This window comes from Dermochelys coriacea, chromosome 3 (genome assembly GCF_009764565.3).
Source record: "Dermochelys coriacea isolate rDerCor1 chromosome 3, rDerCor1.pri.v4, whole genome shotgun sequence".
In the NCBI taxonomy this organism is placed as follows: Eukaryota; Metazoa; Chordata; order Testudines; family Dermochelyidae; genus Dermochelys; species Dermochelys coriacea.
In genome coordinates this window covers 171243632-171260213 of record NC_050070.1, presented here as the reverse complement: position 1 = coordinate 171260213, position 16582 = coordinate 171243632, and the positions used below count along the sequence as shown (strand labels likewise).

General features: G+C 46.5%; 2 protein-coding genes across 4 annotated transcripts in view; one reads left to right on the top strand and one right to left on the bottom strand.

The window, feature by feature from the left end:
• BICRAL (BICRA like chromatin remodeling complex associated protein) overlaps positions 1 to 2670 on the bottom strand; it is an 82905-nt gene extending 80235 nt beyond the window's left edge. The window contains exon 1 of one of the 3 annotated variants that reach the window (XM_043511853.1): positions 2619 to 2670. The gene's annotated coding sequence lies outside the window, so the exon portion shown is untranslated. Of the gene's footprint in view, positions 1 to 2440 lie in introns of all 3 variants that reach the window. The other 2 variants (XM_038394036.2, XM_038394041.2) reach the window with 2 other exon arrangements.
• Positions 2671 to 2681: 11 nt separating this feature from the next.
• Positions 2682 to 5723, top strand: TBCC (tubulin folding cofactor C). The gene has a single exon (XM_038394047.2). It carries the CDS (start codon positions 2736 to 2738, stop codon positions 3855 to 3857), a length of 1122 nt encoding a protein of 373 aa, XP_038249975.1. The 5' UTR covers positions 2682 to 2735; the 3' UTR covers positions 3858 to 5723.
• The last annotated feature ends 10859 nt before the right edge of the window (positions 5724 to 16582 follow it).

Sequence of the window (16582 nt, the reverse complement as noted above, 5' to 3'; positions counted from 1 at the left end):
CACCCTCCTTTTCCAAAGCCTATGAGATATTTCCTATAAGATTCAAAAACTTTCATGTTCCTTTACAAGCAGAATTCTGGACCCATTAACTTTGCAGTCTTGAGATAGCTAAGTGCTGGAATGCATTAAACACTACATTACCCTTCTATATTCCATCTGAATAGACTATTACCTCTGGTACGCTGGAAATCAATTACAAGAAAGCAATACGACTCCACTGCAATTACTGCGTTACTTTCGCCTCATGCTTACAAACCTGCTGCGAAGTACTTATTTTACTAGACAAACATTCATCCTTCAATTTTTAAATCATAACATCAAAGTTATTCCACCAAAACCCCCTCTCCCTTGCAATGCAGAACCCTTCAAAACTTAAGCTTTTGCAAAACAAGAAAGAAGGGCATTTCACTGCCTCCTCCTTCAGGGTCCAAAATGGATTGTCTTTAGTACATGCAAGGTCCCGTCCAGATACTCCTTAGTAGCTAATACTGTAATTTTACTTTTGACACAAAAATCAAACCCAGTCTCTCCAATAAACAAAATATTATAACTTGCAAAGTCAGTCAGATTCATTGCCCACTCCTAACTGTGACAGGCAATCTGTTATAGCAGACAAAAAACAGATTATTTTCTAAATAAAAGATATCAAACCCAGACCACTTTCTCTGAGTATTTCACATTTTCATTTTAATGGATTGTTTCTGAGGTTGTTGGGGGATGGGGAGATTTTATAATTGTTTATATTTTATGTATTTTCTACATGCAAGGAGGAAGATGGCAAGTGGTAGAATTGAACAGGCGTTAAGATTTATTTTTTTATAAAGCAATCTTCCTCATACTATATAAAATTCCTTTGTTATAGAACATTAGTTTAACCAAAAAATATATGTTCTGCTGAGCATTGCCAACTCACAGCAACAGCTGACTATATTTCTACTGTGAAGCCAGCAAGCTTACTTTATGTCTGTAGCTTCAGCAACAAACATACTTCAAAAATATGCCTTGACTGTAAAACAAATTTAAGAAACACAGAGTAAAAAGAGTAACAGAGTGAGAGAAATCCTTGGTAGTTCTATATTTTCGCAACAGCTTCCTACCTCTAAACACATTAGGACCCACATGCACACCCTTCACCTGTACCCTTCCCTTCTGAATAAAACAGAGAGTCAAGAAGTCAGATGCACAATCATGAAAAACACAACTGCAATGGTGCAGTCAAACTGAGCATTTCCACGTATAAACAGCTACTTAGATCCCTGTTTATTTGTGCGTCCAAATACTCCATTTGTAAATTTGACTTTTTGAAAAAGATCACTCGATCCCTGATAATAGTTCTGAGGAGCATGTGCAGTGCAATCAGCCAGCACCACATAGCTGCACCAAATGAAATTTAGTACTTGTGGCACCTTAGAGACTAACAAATTTATTAGAGCATAAGCTTTCGTGAGCTACAGCTCACTTCATCGGATGCGATGAAGTGAGCTGTAGCTCACGAAAGCTTATGCTCTAATAAATTTGTTAGTCTCTAAGGTGCCACAAGTACTCCTTTTCTTTTTGCAAATACAGACTAACACGGCTGCTACTCTGAAAAATGAAATTTAGTACAGGAAGTACTACAAATGTTTGTCTTATCTATACCACTTTGATACTGAAGCCTCTTTAAGCCCTAGGTATCCAGTGTACTCTGTCTTAATTTTGACACTACTTTTAATACCGGTCCATTTATTTTGTAAGTTCCTTCAGGGGCACAGCCCAGCTCTTCCTCTTTGTAGTCCATTGGACCAAGACATTCATAATACACATAAATTCACAATAAAAATAACATAATTCAGTGGGCAGCCATCACTCGCTTAGGCCAGACTTTATTTTGAACGTCAAATACATTCTAGTCACGACAACACCCCAGACTGCAAATTATTTACAAGAAGTCACGGAAGGAAGAAAACAGGGAGCGGAAAGAAAACCTCCCTGCAGCCCATCTTCAAAGCGACCGGAAGAGGCTCTGCCGAGCGCACAGGCCGGGGGGGTGGGGTGGAGATGAGGCGGGGGCAGCATAACCAGGGGAGAGGGGATCAGGGTTATTGCGGCCTCTGGCCCCTGACTGCTCCTGCTGTTGGGTTACCCCGGCCCGCGCCTGACGCGCGGCCCCAGCCTTTCCAGGGACACGTCCCAGCTCCACCGTCCTACGGCGGCTCTCAGCAGATTCCCTCCCGCCCGGGGGCCGCCGACGCTGCTGCAGCGAGGCAGGAAGGCCCCGGCTTGGCCACCGCAGCACCTAGATGAGGGAAGGGACCGGTCACGGGGGGGGGAGCCGGAAGCTCCGTCACCCCCGCGGGGGTCTCGCCTGACGGGGCCGAGGCTGCCCGGCCCAGCGGCGAGCAGGCGGCTCCTGGGGGGAGGAGCGGGGCCACGCCGCGCTGCCGGCGAGTAGCGCGCGCACCTGCTGCTAGTGGTCGCGCGGCCTCCTCTTCCGCCGCCAGGCTCAATAGGCGACCGGCCCCGCGCGCGCGGGGAGGCGGGGGAGGGGGGTCGCGCGGGGTTATTTACGGCCTGGCTCTAATTTCGGAAGCCCAATAACAACAAACCCACAGGCGGCCAAGTCTAATGCGGAGACTCACCCGTCCCGCAGAGAGGCGCCGGCCCCTTTAAAAACACACGAGGCCCCGCCCATCCCCCCTCCTGAAAGGCCGGCCGCCAATCGAGGGCGGGGACCCAGCCCAGGGTGCCGGGAGCCAATGAGCAAGCCGCTTAGTGAGAGGCGGAGCAGCGGGACGGGAGAGAAGATGGAGGCGGCAGCGGCAGCAGAGCGGGATCCGGCAGCTCCTAGCGGCGGCGCTGCCCCCCTGGGGCCGCGGGCGGTGGCGGTGCCGGTGCCGGAGCGGCTGCAGCGGCGGGAAGCGGAGCGGCAGCGGGAAGCGGAGCGGCGGCGGCGGGAGAAGGCGGCCCAGGCGGTGCAGGAGGAGCAGAGCGGGTTCTTCGCGGCCGCCTTCTCCCGGGAGCGGGCGGCCATCGAGGCGCTGCTGGGGCCCGGCCCGGGCCAGGCGGAGGAGGATGCGGCGGGCCAGACCGAGTCGCTGGAGGAGGCGGCTGCCCGGCTGCAAGGGCTGCAGAAGCTCCTCACCGACAGTGTCCGCTTCCTGGCGCCGTACGAGGTGCGGCAGGGGCAGGAGGCGCTGAGCCGGCTCCAGGCGGCCTTGGCGGCCAAGCGCCAGCAGCTGCGGCCCAAGAAGCGATTCGCCTTCCGGGCCCGCAGGAAGGAGGCGGAGTCCGGCCCGCCGCCCGCCCCAGCCGGCCAGCTGCCCTCGGAGTCCGCCCCGCCGGCCGGCCAGCTGCCCGCGGAAGGCGAAGGGAGCGGCCCCCCGCTGTGCGGCTTCAGCCGGGCCGAGGCCCAGACGCTGGAGCTCGGCCCCTCGGAATTGCAGCAGCGCGATGTGCTCCTGGCCGACCTGACCGACTGCCGGGTGCTGCTCCGCGGCAACCCCAACACGCTCCGCGTGCGGGACTGCCGGGGCTGCACCGTGCTCTGTGGGCCCGTCTCCACCTCGGTGCTGGTGGACGGGTGTAGCGACTGCCTCCTGGCGCTGGCCTGCCAGCAGCTCCGCACTCACCGCACCCGGGACGCCCGGATCTACGTGCAGGTGACCAGCCGGGCTATGGTGGAGGACTGCAGCGGCGTCCGCTTCGCCCCCTACACTTGGAGCTACCCAGGCATCGAGGGCGACTACGAGTCCTCCGGGCTGGACAGAGGCAGGAACAACTGGAACTTGGTGGATGACTTTGACTGGCTGGCCAGAGATGAGCCCTCGCCCAACTGGAGCGTGATCCCTGAGCAGGAGAGAATCACCCAGTGGGACTGAATGGGGGCTGCAAAGGAAACACTTTCCACCCAGAGCGGTCTCCTGAGACTGCAGAGGAAACTTGTGACTGATCAGCTGCAAATAAAACTAACATTGATTGATTCATTCTAAAACAACGTAATCAATAGCAGTTTGTGGGTCTTTAATCCCACATTATAATTCAGCATTTAAACTACTTGTACTAAACTGCTATAAATTGATGTGCTATGTTAGAGGCTGGTAAACACTGCAATATCCCTGTGACAACTCTTTATGGCTTCTGTGATTTGTATGCTGTTTCCCTGCTCACTGGCAATGAGCCTCTAGTTAGAGGCTCGCTGTTGCCTACTTTTTGTTCAACTGGATAAAATATGAATTGCTTTATGGTAATATACACTTCAGTGGATCAGGAAATGTAAAGCTCAGACTCCTGAGTTCTATAGCCTATTACAATCTACAACCCTGTCTTCACTAGGAAAAAATGTTTGTTCTTCATGGTTGGTAATGTGATAAAACCTTTTCAGAGAGGTGGAATTTTTCTGTTAGCCTAGTGCTGTCTACACTGGGGTTTAGGTTGACTTAAATTCACACTCCTGAGATGTGTAGAATTCACACCTTAAACTATATAGGTAGGTCAGCCTAAATTTTCAGCATAGACCAGGCCTAGGATTTACTTTGATCTGCTAACATGGGTGAAAACTACAACTTGCCTTGTCCTCACTAGACTTTTACAATATGTTGGCCAACAGGTAAGGTCCTCCCTCTTTTCTGGTGGAGACTAACCCTACACTCAAGGTAAATGTGTTCATAAATGCTAATCTGGGTGCTAAAGGGCAAATGTTTGTAGCCTGAAATAGCTATTTGGGAAGTATCCAGACTGGCAGTTAATGTTTGTAATGGCTAATCTGTTGATGAGGTAAAAAGTAGTGTAAACAAGTTCTTAAAATGCACATATTTAAGGTATGCAGTAGATGATTGGTACCACAGGGGTCTTGCTCTAGTAATATGGTACAGTTGCCTAAAGGGGTTGAATTGCTGTAAAGTGTGTGGGGGGGGGGGGGGGGGGGGAAGAATCTTAACTACAAACTCTTGATCTACTGTCTGTACTACTGCCTTTACTTTCGAATAGGCAAGTTGCATAGGCTATTTACCAAAGCCTATTATGGTGAAGATGTGGCAGTAGATGTTCAGAAAGCATATTGTGTAGCATTATGTACTTGCATTAGAAGACACTATGGAACAGTCTGCAAGTCTTTGTCCTTTATTTAAAAAAAACTATACACAGGAACTTTCATTAAAAGCACTCAGTGTTTACAAGTAGGACAGAGGGTATAGAGTGTGGAAACTTGAAACAACTGCCTTGTTCAAAGGTCACTTCATTGTAATATTCCTACACATAGGAACATCTCTACTATATTAGTGTAGATAAATAAACGCTGCCTTGCCTACTGGAAAAAAAACAAACCCTGTTCTCTGAAGTGCAATGGTTTAAAACATTAAACGTTCATAATCATGGTAAGGCAGTATCTATTTGAAGGTACTCTGACTTTTTTAAAGAACAAATATAGTCTCACCTATTCAGTGTTTCTGTCCAGAATAAAGTTGTTACCCTCTCATTTACAATTTAACTTGTATGGGTTTGGGGGGTATTTTCACAACTTTGCAGTTTTGTTTACTTGTACTAACTTACTTCTGCCTCTCAGTTTCAGGTATAATACCATGAATGTACTTTAGCAACTGTATTTAACTCGGTCCTTCCTTTGTCTAATTTTCTGCTGATGTTGAAACTGTTTTGGCAGTCTAATGAATATGTTCCAAGAAAATAGTTCTCAGGGATATGTACCTATTGTATCTTTAAAGGGACATCATAAAATGTCACATCTCAAATGTTGTAGTCTTATTTTGTAGGCTCTGTGTATAAAGAAGCACAGTGGTGCAGAATTCCCCCAGGAGTAATCAACAAAGGAAGGAAAGACTAAAGATGGGTTACCGAAACTAAAATTTAGATATGTTATATGGAGATATGTGGTAGGCACTGTCTTGGAAATCACTGAAGTAAGTTGTTAATTCTCAGTGTGTCCTCTTCTGTAAAGTGCTTCACTCTTAAGAAAATTCTAGGTCTTTTAATCATGGAGGAAAGTTTAAAATTTAAGAGAATTTTCAGACAATTAGTAATGCTGTTGAATACAAACTACTATTCCCCCCTCTAAAGATTGGCCATAATGATTGCAGTGCCTAGGACATACAGAATTGCAGTAAGAAACAAAGCATCATAATTCAGTTTGAAGGTCATTATCCTGAGGACTGAGTCTAAGATCACTCACTCATGCAAAGAATTGTGTGTGTGCAAATATAAAACGATAGGGTTAGTCTCACAACCCCTCACCCTTCCCAGGGGCTGCTTCTACTGCTATGTAGAATCTTTTTTTTTTTTTTTTTCTTTTCCTGCCTGGGAATTACTGAGTAAAGAAATTGAACAAACAGTATTTTATCTAAAAAAGTTGCACTGATGTTGAATGACAGGTGTAGTGTATATAAATATAAAAGTTAACATTTAGTTTCTGTATCCTGTGGATACAAAGTTGTCAATATAGGAGCAGCTTGAAGTTAAATTAAATGCCTTAATTTCTCTAACACAGATTTAGAATGGGGGGAATAATGCAAAATACTTTCAACTCTTATTTTTCAGGTTTCAGAGTAGTAGCTGTGTTAGTCTGTATTTGCAAAAAGTACTTGTGGCACCTTAGAGACTAAAATTTATTGCTGTAGCTCACGAAAGCTTATGCTCAAATTTGTTAGTCTCTAAGGTGCCACAAGTACTCCTTTTCTTATTTTTCAGTGACTTAACTTTTGGCTCACTATCGTGAGCTACTTTGTGTCCACATAGAGGAGCGAGGAAACAAAGTGCCCCCTTATTTCCCAGCATCAGTTACCCATACTTCAGGCCTTGTGTAGGAAAAAAGGGTAGGTTTCTGTTGCAATGTAAGCCCAGTGTTAGTAGGACTCAAGTCAGTAGACCCAGGATTAGAGAATTCAGGGCTGAATCTCTACACTGGTAAATCCTAGATTAAGAATTTTCTACCCTGGACTTGAATTCAGGGCCTCTGGCATCCACAGTGCAGTGTGAGAAGTTCACCATTGACCTACTGCCATGCAGGTCAGCTGCCATTACTACACCAAAATAGCATTAACACCACAACCTTTTTAAAATAAAAAAAAAACAAACCAAAACTCCATACTGCTCCATGTCCACTAACCATCTGTTCTTTTACCTTCTTCACATGTTGGCTGCATTCTTGGCATCAGGGCAGTAAGGATGGAGGTATCGAAGGGAAGGGGTCACTATGGAGAGCTACATAGGACAGCTGCCCTGCCCAGCTGCTCAGAGGGCTTGATGCCATGCCCACCCAGCTATGGAGTAGTCCAAGTTGTTTCTGGACTGCATCACAAGATCCCAGAGAGGGGATTCAGAGTGTGGTATAGGTACAGCAGGAGTCATTATTGATAATAGCCACTTGAACAGTTCTGCTTGGCTAAGGGAGGATGACAGAGCTATCATCATCCTTCCAGGAACTGCTAAGCAAGTGCTTGTTTCTGTGCTGAAACCCTATCCCCAAGCAGTATAGCAAGCCTGAGCCTTTCCTCTAGCCATAAGTCCCTCTGTCTTTGGTACTAGACCTGCCAGTTGGCCTGTCCAAAACTTCAACCATAAGTTTATCACAGAAATGTTTCTTGGAACAGTCCATGAAGGTACATTGACCCTGGCTTCTGCTGCAGTGTGGGTGAACAGCCAATAGAGGTCCAGGAGCTATAATAGGACAAGATGGTTACTATTTCAGATAGCTCTGTGCAGGAATTGTGGAATTTCAAAGATGTAAAACGTTACTTTCCAAAACTGAATTTCAGTACATGCGAGAGGGATGCCTGCAAACACAGAAGCTCCCTGGACACAGCCAGGTTAATTGCAGCAAAAAGATATTCAGAGACAATGGTAAATTTAAAAATGATGCTTTTAAAAAAAAAAAGAATTGCAGAACGGCTCACGTTGCGGGATGCCATCAATGGCCATGCTACAAAAGATTCTATCATTTTGGGCTTCCCACATTTTGGAGGACATCAGTTCTTGTGCCCAATTTGCAAAGGAAGATGTTATTCCAAACTGCCTGTGAGAAAACAGCACTGTATGCAACTGGAGAATTCAAAATGTATAGTGACTGAACAGCACATCTATGAATGGAGTGGACTGCTTAGCTACCGCGATGGCCCTGGAAAATATATCTGCTACAAAAATACAACTGCTATCTGTAGTTCTTGATACAGGAAAAGTTTGCAGCTAGCAGCATCTGGGGTTGGGTCAGAATTCATGGAGGAATCAACAGGATGCTGAATGATCTTCCACATGGCTTAGCCTGTTATGGATGCATACAAACACACACAATGCCACAGCCATCCTCTTCCGCCCCGCCAGGCACATTTGTGGACAACATTTCAAACCCCTGTTGTAGGACTTCATGGACCACCTTTAACTGAAATGTACTAAAAACACAGGCGCTGGCTTCCTCTGGCCTTAGGAGTGCTCAACCTCATGCTCTGCTCCAGGCCATGCTCCCTCCCACCCCCACCCCCAAGCCCCCACCCCTGTCTTGCCGCCTCTTGCTCCCACTCTGCCCCAGACTGTGTCCCCACCCCTTCTCCCAAGACCCCACCCTGCCTCTTCTCACTTCATTCTGCCTCCTCCCCCAAGCTCCCCCTGTCCCCGCTCCTCTCCCTCCCAGCACCTCCTGCATGCTGCAGAACAGCTGATCATGGTGGGCAGGAGGCACAGGGGGAGGAGTTGATGGGTGGGGCTGCTGGGAGGCAGGAGGTACTGGGCAGGAGGGGAGAGCTGGTTGCTGGTGGGTGATAAGCACCCACTAATTTTTTTTCCTCTGCGTTCTCCAGCCCTGAAGCACCCATGGAGTTGGCACCTATGGGACTAGATTTGTAAATAGAACACATTTCCACCTTCCCTCTCGCCACCTCCCAGTTCACTGTTTCCAAGCAGTTTGTTACACCATTGAGTAGTTACAGAGCAGCATGTTTACAGGCATGGCAATGTAAATTATTAAGAAATAGGAATGCCCTAGCAAAAATCCGCAGCCTTCCAGTAAAAATCCACTTTCAAGGCATTTTTACCGTTTGAATTTTCTGGTCACCATTTTGAACTCTATACTGAGGGGGAGGGGACGGACAGATGTTAGGGCACTGGCATACAATCTGTCATTAGCTAATCTGTCATACACTCCACTGGTGGTGCTGCTGCACCCCCTATCTTGAAGTAGTAACAACAAACGTCAAATACATGGTTTCCCTCATCAGCACACCCACTATAAAAATTGTTCCAGCACCCCTGATACAATCTACCATTAGCTGCTAGCTGGAACTTCTGACTGCACTAGTTTGTAGAATAGAAATCCCTTCCATTCCTATATTAACAAACATTAATTTGGAGCCAGAAACATAGCAGGCCCCAAACCAGCTTTTGTCCCTTTTCTGTCTGTTTTCTGCAATGGGATGTTCCTTGGGGGGCTAGGGGGGAGGGAGATAGGGAGGCATCAGAAAGCTCCCCAGAGGAGCTTAGGCCCCAGATGTGCTGCTGCTCCCGCAGCAAAGTCTCATTTGGGACCAGTTTCAGCAACAGTTACTTTTCTGGCCTCACTTGGCACCTGCTGCTGGTTCCCATCAGTCCCCATGCTGGATTCCGGGGCCAGCAGGTTGCCAGCCTGGCTGAGCAGGGCCTCATGCACCTCCATTGGCTCCATGCTCAGCACAGTACCCAGCTGCTGGTCAAACTCTTCCTAAAACACACACGATATCGGTGAGTTGCCTGATGTGCCATTCTGGCCGCTGCTTTTCCAGTATTCTTTCTTGAGCCACTTAATGCACTCCCTGCACTGGTCACCCATCTGATAAATTTCCAACCCTGCCAGCTTCTTTGCTATTTGCTGGTGTGCATGGTCATTCCTAGTACTCTTAGTAAAACCCAGTATTTTGCTGGCCTCACATCAGAGATACACCAAAATCTGGCTGTGCTCCAGCTGCATTTTGGTGACTCTAGTGTGAGGCCAGCAAAACAGCCATGAAGCAGTGACCTTTGCAAAGGGCTTCTTCTGGTCAGTCTTCATTACAAACACAGAAGCTTCTCTGAAGATGTGTTTGCAGCTCTGTGGTTAGAAAACAATGGCAGGGTTAAACTCCGACTGGCTGAGTGCTGCACTACAACAAGGGCCTTGCTTCTGTTTTCCTGGAGTCAATTGGCAATTCTCAGGATGAAGAGGACAAAGGAAGTTGGCCCATGGGATTGTGTGATACTTTTGGCAGACTCCCAGGACCTGAGTCATGGGTGAGGGCTACATCTATACTGCAAAGTAATAGGGTCCCAGGGTCCCAGCTTCACTCAAGCTTGAACCCTCCACCCACTGAAGGGTTCTAGGACCCTGGATCTGAGCGCAAGTCTGAGGGTATATCTGCACTGCAATAAAATACCCGCATCTGGCCTGTGTTAGCTGACTTGGGGTCCGGCTGTGGGGCTATAAAGTTGCAGTATAGCCATACAGACTCAGGCTGGAGCCTGGGCTCTGGAGTTCTATTGCAGCATAGAGAGATTTGAGTGTTGATGGAAGGGGTGTTTGAGCTCAAGCAACTGTTAGTGTATTATGAGCAGTATGGCCTTGTTTCACCGCTGTGCACTGAGTCCTGGCCATTCCTGACCCAGAAGAAAGCATTCTGTCCTGAAGGTAACATGCTCGGCCAGTTGGGAAAAGGACCATTTCCCACTACTGTCTTATACTGTGACCTTTGGCATTCCAAGCAGCATTAATGGACATAGGAGGAGGGGAACTGCAATGCTGGACCTTTCAGCATGAAAGAGGGAATGCCAGCTGAGATGCCAAAAATGCAGTTACCATACTCTGTCAGAAAACAATTGTCTCTTCAAAATCAAATGGAAAATGGCAAGAGATGTAATTATGATGGTATAAATATTGTTCATTTTATGGTTTCACAAAGATTCTTAAAGATGGAATGGTGTTAGGAGAAAAGAAGTTTAATAAAACATTTTAAGCTTAGGTTAATAACCTGTTTTAAACTTCAGCGCTGTAAAACTTATTCCTCCCTACACAATACTATTCCATTTGTCAACCGTTAACTTATTTTTCATGAAAACTAACATGAAAGTTGACTCATTCAAATGCCTTATTTAGTTAGGAAAAATGAGCAGATGCATGAATATACTGGCCTTGTTTGGACAGAATTATCCCACTGCAAGCTGGGGTGGAAATCTAAGGTGCACTAGCATGTGGCCCACTGACTATGTGGTACCACTACCATGCATAGTGCACAGTAGCAGGCTCCACATGGCCTGGTAGTGCACCGCACGCTAGTGTGTTGTAGATTTACCCCCAGTTTGCCAAGCACGAACTCTCCATCTAGACAAGCCCACAGACAGCACTTAAAAATTACAGGGCCAGAGTCTGCCACATTTACTCCACAGTAGCCTCAATAGAACTATGCTTTGAATAAGGTGCTAGACATAAGAATGGTCATATTGGGTGGGACCAGTGGTCAATCTAACCCCAGTATCCTGTCTTCCAATAGTGGCAGATGCCAGATGCTTCAGAGAAAATAGCTAGAACAGGGCAATCATCAAGTGATCCATCCCGTGTCATCCCATTCCAGCTGGCGAACAGAGGATTCAGGGCGCCCAGAGCATAGGGATGCATTTCTGACCATCATGGCTAATAGCTACTGATGGACCTATCCTCCACTGTGCATAAGACTGGTGGAGTCTAACACACAATATTTAGAACTCTGTCAATTTCACTAACTCTTCCCCCTTCAGCCAACACTAGCCAGGTAGAAGAAAAAAAAATTTTTTTTTAAATTGGAAAATCCTACTCACCAGCCTCCTAGTTCTCTTTCTCCAAGAGGAAGAATGAAGAAATGTGCTTTGCAGGAGCTATGTAGAGAACCTATCTCAGAGAGCATTCTGGCACAACCTCTTCTGACTGCAGTTGTGGCAAAGGGTGGAGGGTGGTATCTCAGGTAGGCCTCAGGCCATCTAGAGCTCAATAGGTCAGGCAGACCACCTTAAATTCCATCCAGTAAAACAAAAAACTAGTGTATATGAAACAGCTTTAATGCAATATGTTTACAGAGATATGAGTTTTAATAAGTAGGGTACTGATCTCTGCACCCTCTTCACTGTCTAGATGGATTTATGATGGAGCCCAATGTAGAGCACACTCCAGTAACCTAATCTCGGAGACAAAAAGGTATGTGTAAGGGGATATACTGGCCCTTTCAGGCCAGCAGGAGAACTCACAGGGGCCAAGTTACTTGGAACCAGGAGTTCTGCAGGAGACAGCAGCTTGGAAATGACAGAAGCAGATGGTAAAAGCATGACTCCTGGTCCCAGACTAACAGACAGGGTCTGGAAACATCCCAGGCTACTGTCTCTTTTTGGCCTGGGACCAAGAGCCTTGTAGTGTATGGTGGAGCAGGGCTCCTCCCTTTCTCAGCCAACCATGACAAGTTCCAGGAAGGAGCGCACCATATAATCTACTTCTTCCCTCATAACAGGGAGAGAAACGGGCAGGAAGAGAATTGCCTGCTAACCTTTCCCAGGGCAGGGAGAATGAGACTGAATGTTTTTTACTCTGTCTCCAAACAGTGGTGGAGCTCTGGGAAAAACACACCCCACTGAAGACAGCTGGGGAGCAAAGGACATTTTGTTGTGAAGGTTTGGTTTGTTTGAGATGCTTCTGCATGGAGCTGGCCAGAAGTAATCTAAAGAGGTAGCTGGGAGAAGTAGACTCAGTGTTGCATTCTGCTACAGTATGGTTGAGTAGCAAAGTGTGCATCCAAAACAAATGATTTTGAACTCCTAGCTATTCATAATAGAAAAAAAAAATCACGTTGCTGCTACCTGATCTAGTAGCAAGACTGCAATCGCTAGACACACACCCTCAGTCAAGAAGGCAAATATTATCCTTGCCATGTCCCCCAGTTACTTCCCCTAACCAGCCAAAATCACTTCAATCTGATAAATACTGATATAGCCTTAGCCAGCTGGCTTTCATCGATACCTCCACATAGACCAAACACTATGTAAAACTATAAGTGTTGCCTAGGTCAACTGAGCTAGAGCTGCAGAGTTAGGCGTCACCGTGTACACCACAACCTGACTGCTCTCCATAAATATATATTCTGTAAACAAGAAGGGAGATGAGATGGAACCCCACTGAAGTGTACTCTAAGAAAAAGGAGAAATTGTCCACCATCACCATTAAAGATCATTTAGTAAGAAAGGAATGGAGTCTACCAAAAGCAGCCCTGTCCACACTCATTGTGGCCTGCAGTCAACAACAGCTCATCATCAATGGTATCAAACAGACGATTAGAACTGGCTGAAATTTTTTTACTGCAGCTTTTTTTCCTGGCAAAAAAAGGCAGATTCAGCAACACCAAAAAGTTTGGCAAATTCATGCTGGTTTCACCAAATTATTGGTTTTGAAATCAATTCAAAATTCTAAAAAAATCAAAACGTGTGAAATTTTTGAAACAAGACATTTCAATTATTTGGTTCAAAATAATTTTGTTTTGAAATTTCCTTTAATCTTATTTAAAAAAAAAATCAAAAATGTTAAAAAATGCTCAGTCTCAACAAAAACATTTCACTTGACCCAAAGCAATTTTATTTTTCAACTTTTCAATTAGTCACATATTTTGAAAACTTCTGGTTTTGGTCAGCCCCAAATGCATTGACTTCAATGGGAACTGAAGATGGTCAGCTTCTCACAGTCTCCAACACTTTTTGAAATTGCCAGCAAGACAAAACATCAGTTATTCACCCAGCTCTATAGCTGATAGATTTAACAATATTGGCATTGACACCTGATCTTCATCGTTGAGGGAGGAGACCATTTACTAGTACAACAGCCTTTAGGGTCATACCAAAGGCACTCATAATGCATACAAGATAAAATTGAAGCAAACAGTTCAGGTCTCCCCAAGAACCTTAACTCTGGCTCTATATCATTGCTACCAGAATAACCAAAGAGCTGGAAACAATCTTCCTCTTAAGCAACAAACACCTTTACAAAGAGTAATTCCAAAAAATAAAAAAAGATATAATTGAACTACTTGACTCTTGTTGATAGACTGGCAGTAACATTGAAAAAAAAAAAAAAAAAGGTTTCAGAGTAGCAGCCGTGTTAGTCAAAGAGAAACATTTCGCAAAAAGAAAAGGAGTCCTTGTGGCACCTTAGAGACTAACAAATTTATTTGAGCATAAGCTTTCGTGAGCTACAGCTTGCCAAGAGCAGCACATCTCGGCCAAGTCATTTTGAAATTATGACAACTGGGGAGTGGGAGGGCGAAATAGGAAAAGACTGAAGAAGTGAGATTCCAAGCTTGGAGGGATTCCCAGCCTGAGATAATGCTGACACAGTCTTTCTGTCGGCAAGCTTTTTGTGTCACAGCTTCACACTACCAGGGTCTCTATGGCTCTTGCTGCTGCTGTCTCAGACTCTAGCATTTGTTCTATTTAAAAAAAAAAATTTTTTTTTTTTTTGCCATTTTCTTAAAACATAAAAACTATGTTACCACAATGTTAAGTTTGCAAAGTTACAATTTAAGCATGTAAATCTAAGGTTAAGGTGCTCACAGCAGTATTAATTTGCTGACATTGTACATCATAGAAGATTAGAGTTGGAAGAGACCTCAGGAGATCATCTATCTAGTCCAGGGGTGGCCAACCTGCGGCTCCAGAGCCACTTGTGGCTCTTCAGAAGTTACTATGCGGCTTCTCGTACAGGCACCGACTCCGGGGCTGGAGCTTCAGGCGCCAACTTTCCAATGTGCTGGGAGGTGCTCACTGCTCAGCCCCTAGCTCTACCACAGGCCCTGCCCCCATTCCATCCCTTCCCATCCCCTCCCCTGAGCTTGCCATGCCCTCGCTCCCTGCCCCCAAGCCTCCTACATGCCACAAAACAGCTGATTGGGAGGTGGGGGAGGGAAAGGGAGGTACTGATCGGCGGGGCTGCCAGTGGGAGGGAGGCGCTGGGAACAGGGGGCAGGGGAAACTAATGGTGGGCTGCTGACATATTACTGTGGCTCTTTGGCAATGTACATTGGTAAATTCTGGCTCCTTCTCAAATGATGAACAAATACTTCAGTGTTAGCAGACCCAGGGACAGGGTGGGGCAACAAACAGTCAGTAGCTCAGGCCCTCAGGCAGGGGCCGAGCAACACAGCATGGGTGAATTAGCCCAGGCCTCCGAGGACCTGGAAGAGGGAGAGATTGCCACCCCGAGTTGGGTGGCAGGGGGGGACGCAGGCCCACTCACTCCACTGTGTCCCAGCCCGGGGCCCTAGCAGCGGCCAACGCCATGCTGCTGGGTCAGTGGGGATCCTGACCACAACACTCCGACATGGGTTCTGGCAGAGTTACAGCAGACTAGGGTCGGCTGTCCCCAGGCTACTTCCTAACTCGCCTCCTCCTGGTACCTGGGTCGCGGCGGTGTTCTCCGGGGGGTCCAGCACCATGGTTCCTCGGGGCAGTGGACAAGCAGCAGGTCCGGCAACTCCCCTGGAGAGCGGGCGCAAGGCAGGCCAGTCCAGTCCAGTCCAGTCCAGTCCAGTCTTGGCGGGGACCTGGGGCCGCAGGGTTTTCCCAGTCGCAGGCTAGGCTGGCTGCATCTGGCCTCCCCAGCAACTGGTCCTCTAGTGAGCTCTGAGGGCCCAACTTTATACTTCCGGGTCGCCGCCTGTCCCTCTGAGGGGCGGGCTCAGAGCTTCCTGGCTCCGCCCACTCTGGTGTCTAGAGGGGCTCGACCCTCTCCGGTGCAGCGGGGAGCCGCACCGCCTCGCTAGACTCCCCCTTTTCAAAGCAATGGTCATTACAGTTTGTAAGGAACGTTCTAGTTTTTAAAAAAGCTTGGGATAATTTAGCAGTAGTTAAAATTACTAATGTAACGCTCCTCACAATTTGAGATAATCTCTGATTTCCTGTGCTTTCAAATGGAAACAGAATAACTTCCGTCTTACTGTACAATGCCAGACTCTTCACATGTAGGCTTCTGGTTTGAGTGGTTTTGTTCTTATTATATTTTACACTTAATTTTTTTTAAAGAGACTCACTCTGATGATTGGAACAGCCTTCTCATTACGCTGTTTTTCTTTTTAGCCATCCTGTTGTCAGCCACTAGAGGATGCACATAAGTCATATGATCTGTGCTTTCCTCGTCAGAAATTGGGAGCATCACAGTTCTGTTTACCTGTTCTTTTGGCCACCATTTAGAGGGGCAGAGGTAGAAGAGGTCTATTTTAGTGTGGTTCTTCTAAGCTGTAATACAGTGATACTCACCCTAAGAGTCTTGAACTGCAAGTGGCTTTTTAATGTGTCTCCTGCAGCTCTCTGCAGCACAGGATATTAAAACCCTGTGTGCCTCAAATATTAACCAATCAAGATGCTTTTTCTATGTTATTAACCAACCGTAGTTGATAAAATAATACTTGGTCAGTCATTTTGCTGTGAGAATAATATATAAAATTTCCCGTCATACTGTTTAAATATGACTACATAGTACTATAATAAATGAAACAATGAATTCACACTATTGTGGATCTTTTGGGTAATGCTGAAAGCTAATCTGGCTCTTGAACCACTGAGATCTGAGTATCCCTGGTCTAATACATTGCATTAA

Coding starts and splice junctions, on each gene's coding strand:
- TBCC (XM_038394047.2), top strand. CDS start 2,736: ATGAGCAAGCCGCTTAGTGAGAGGCGGAGCAGCGGGACGGGAGAGAAG.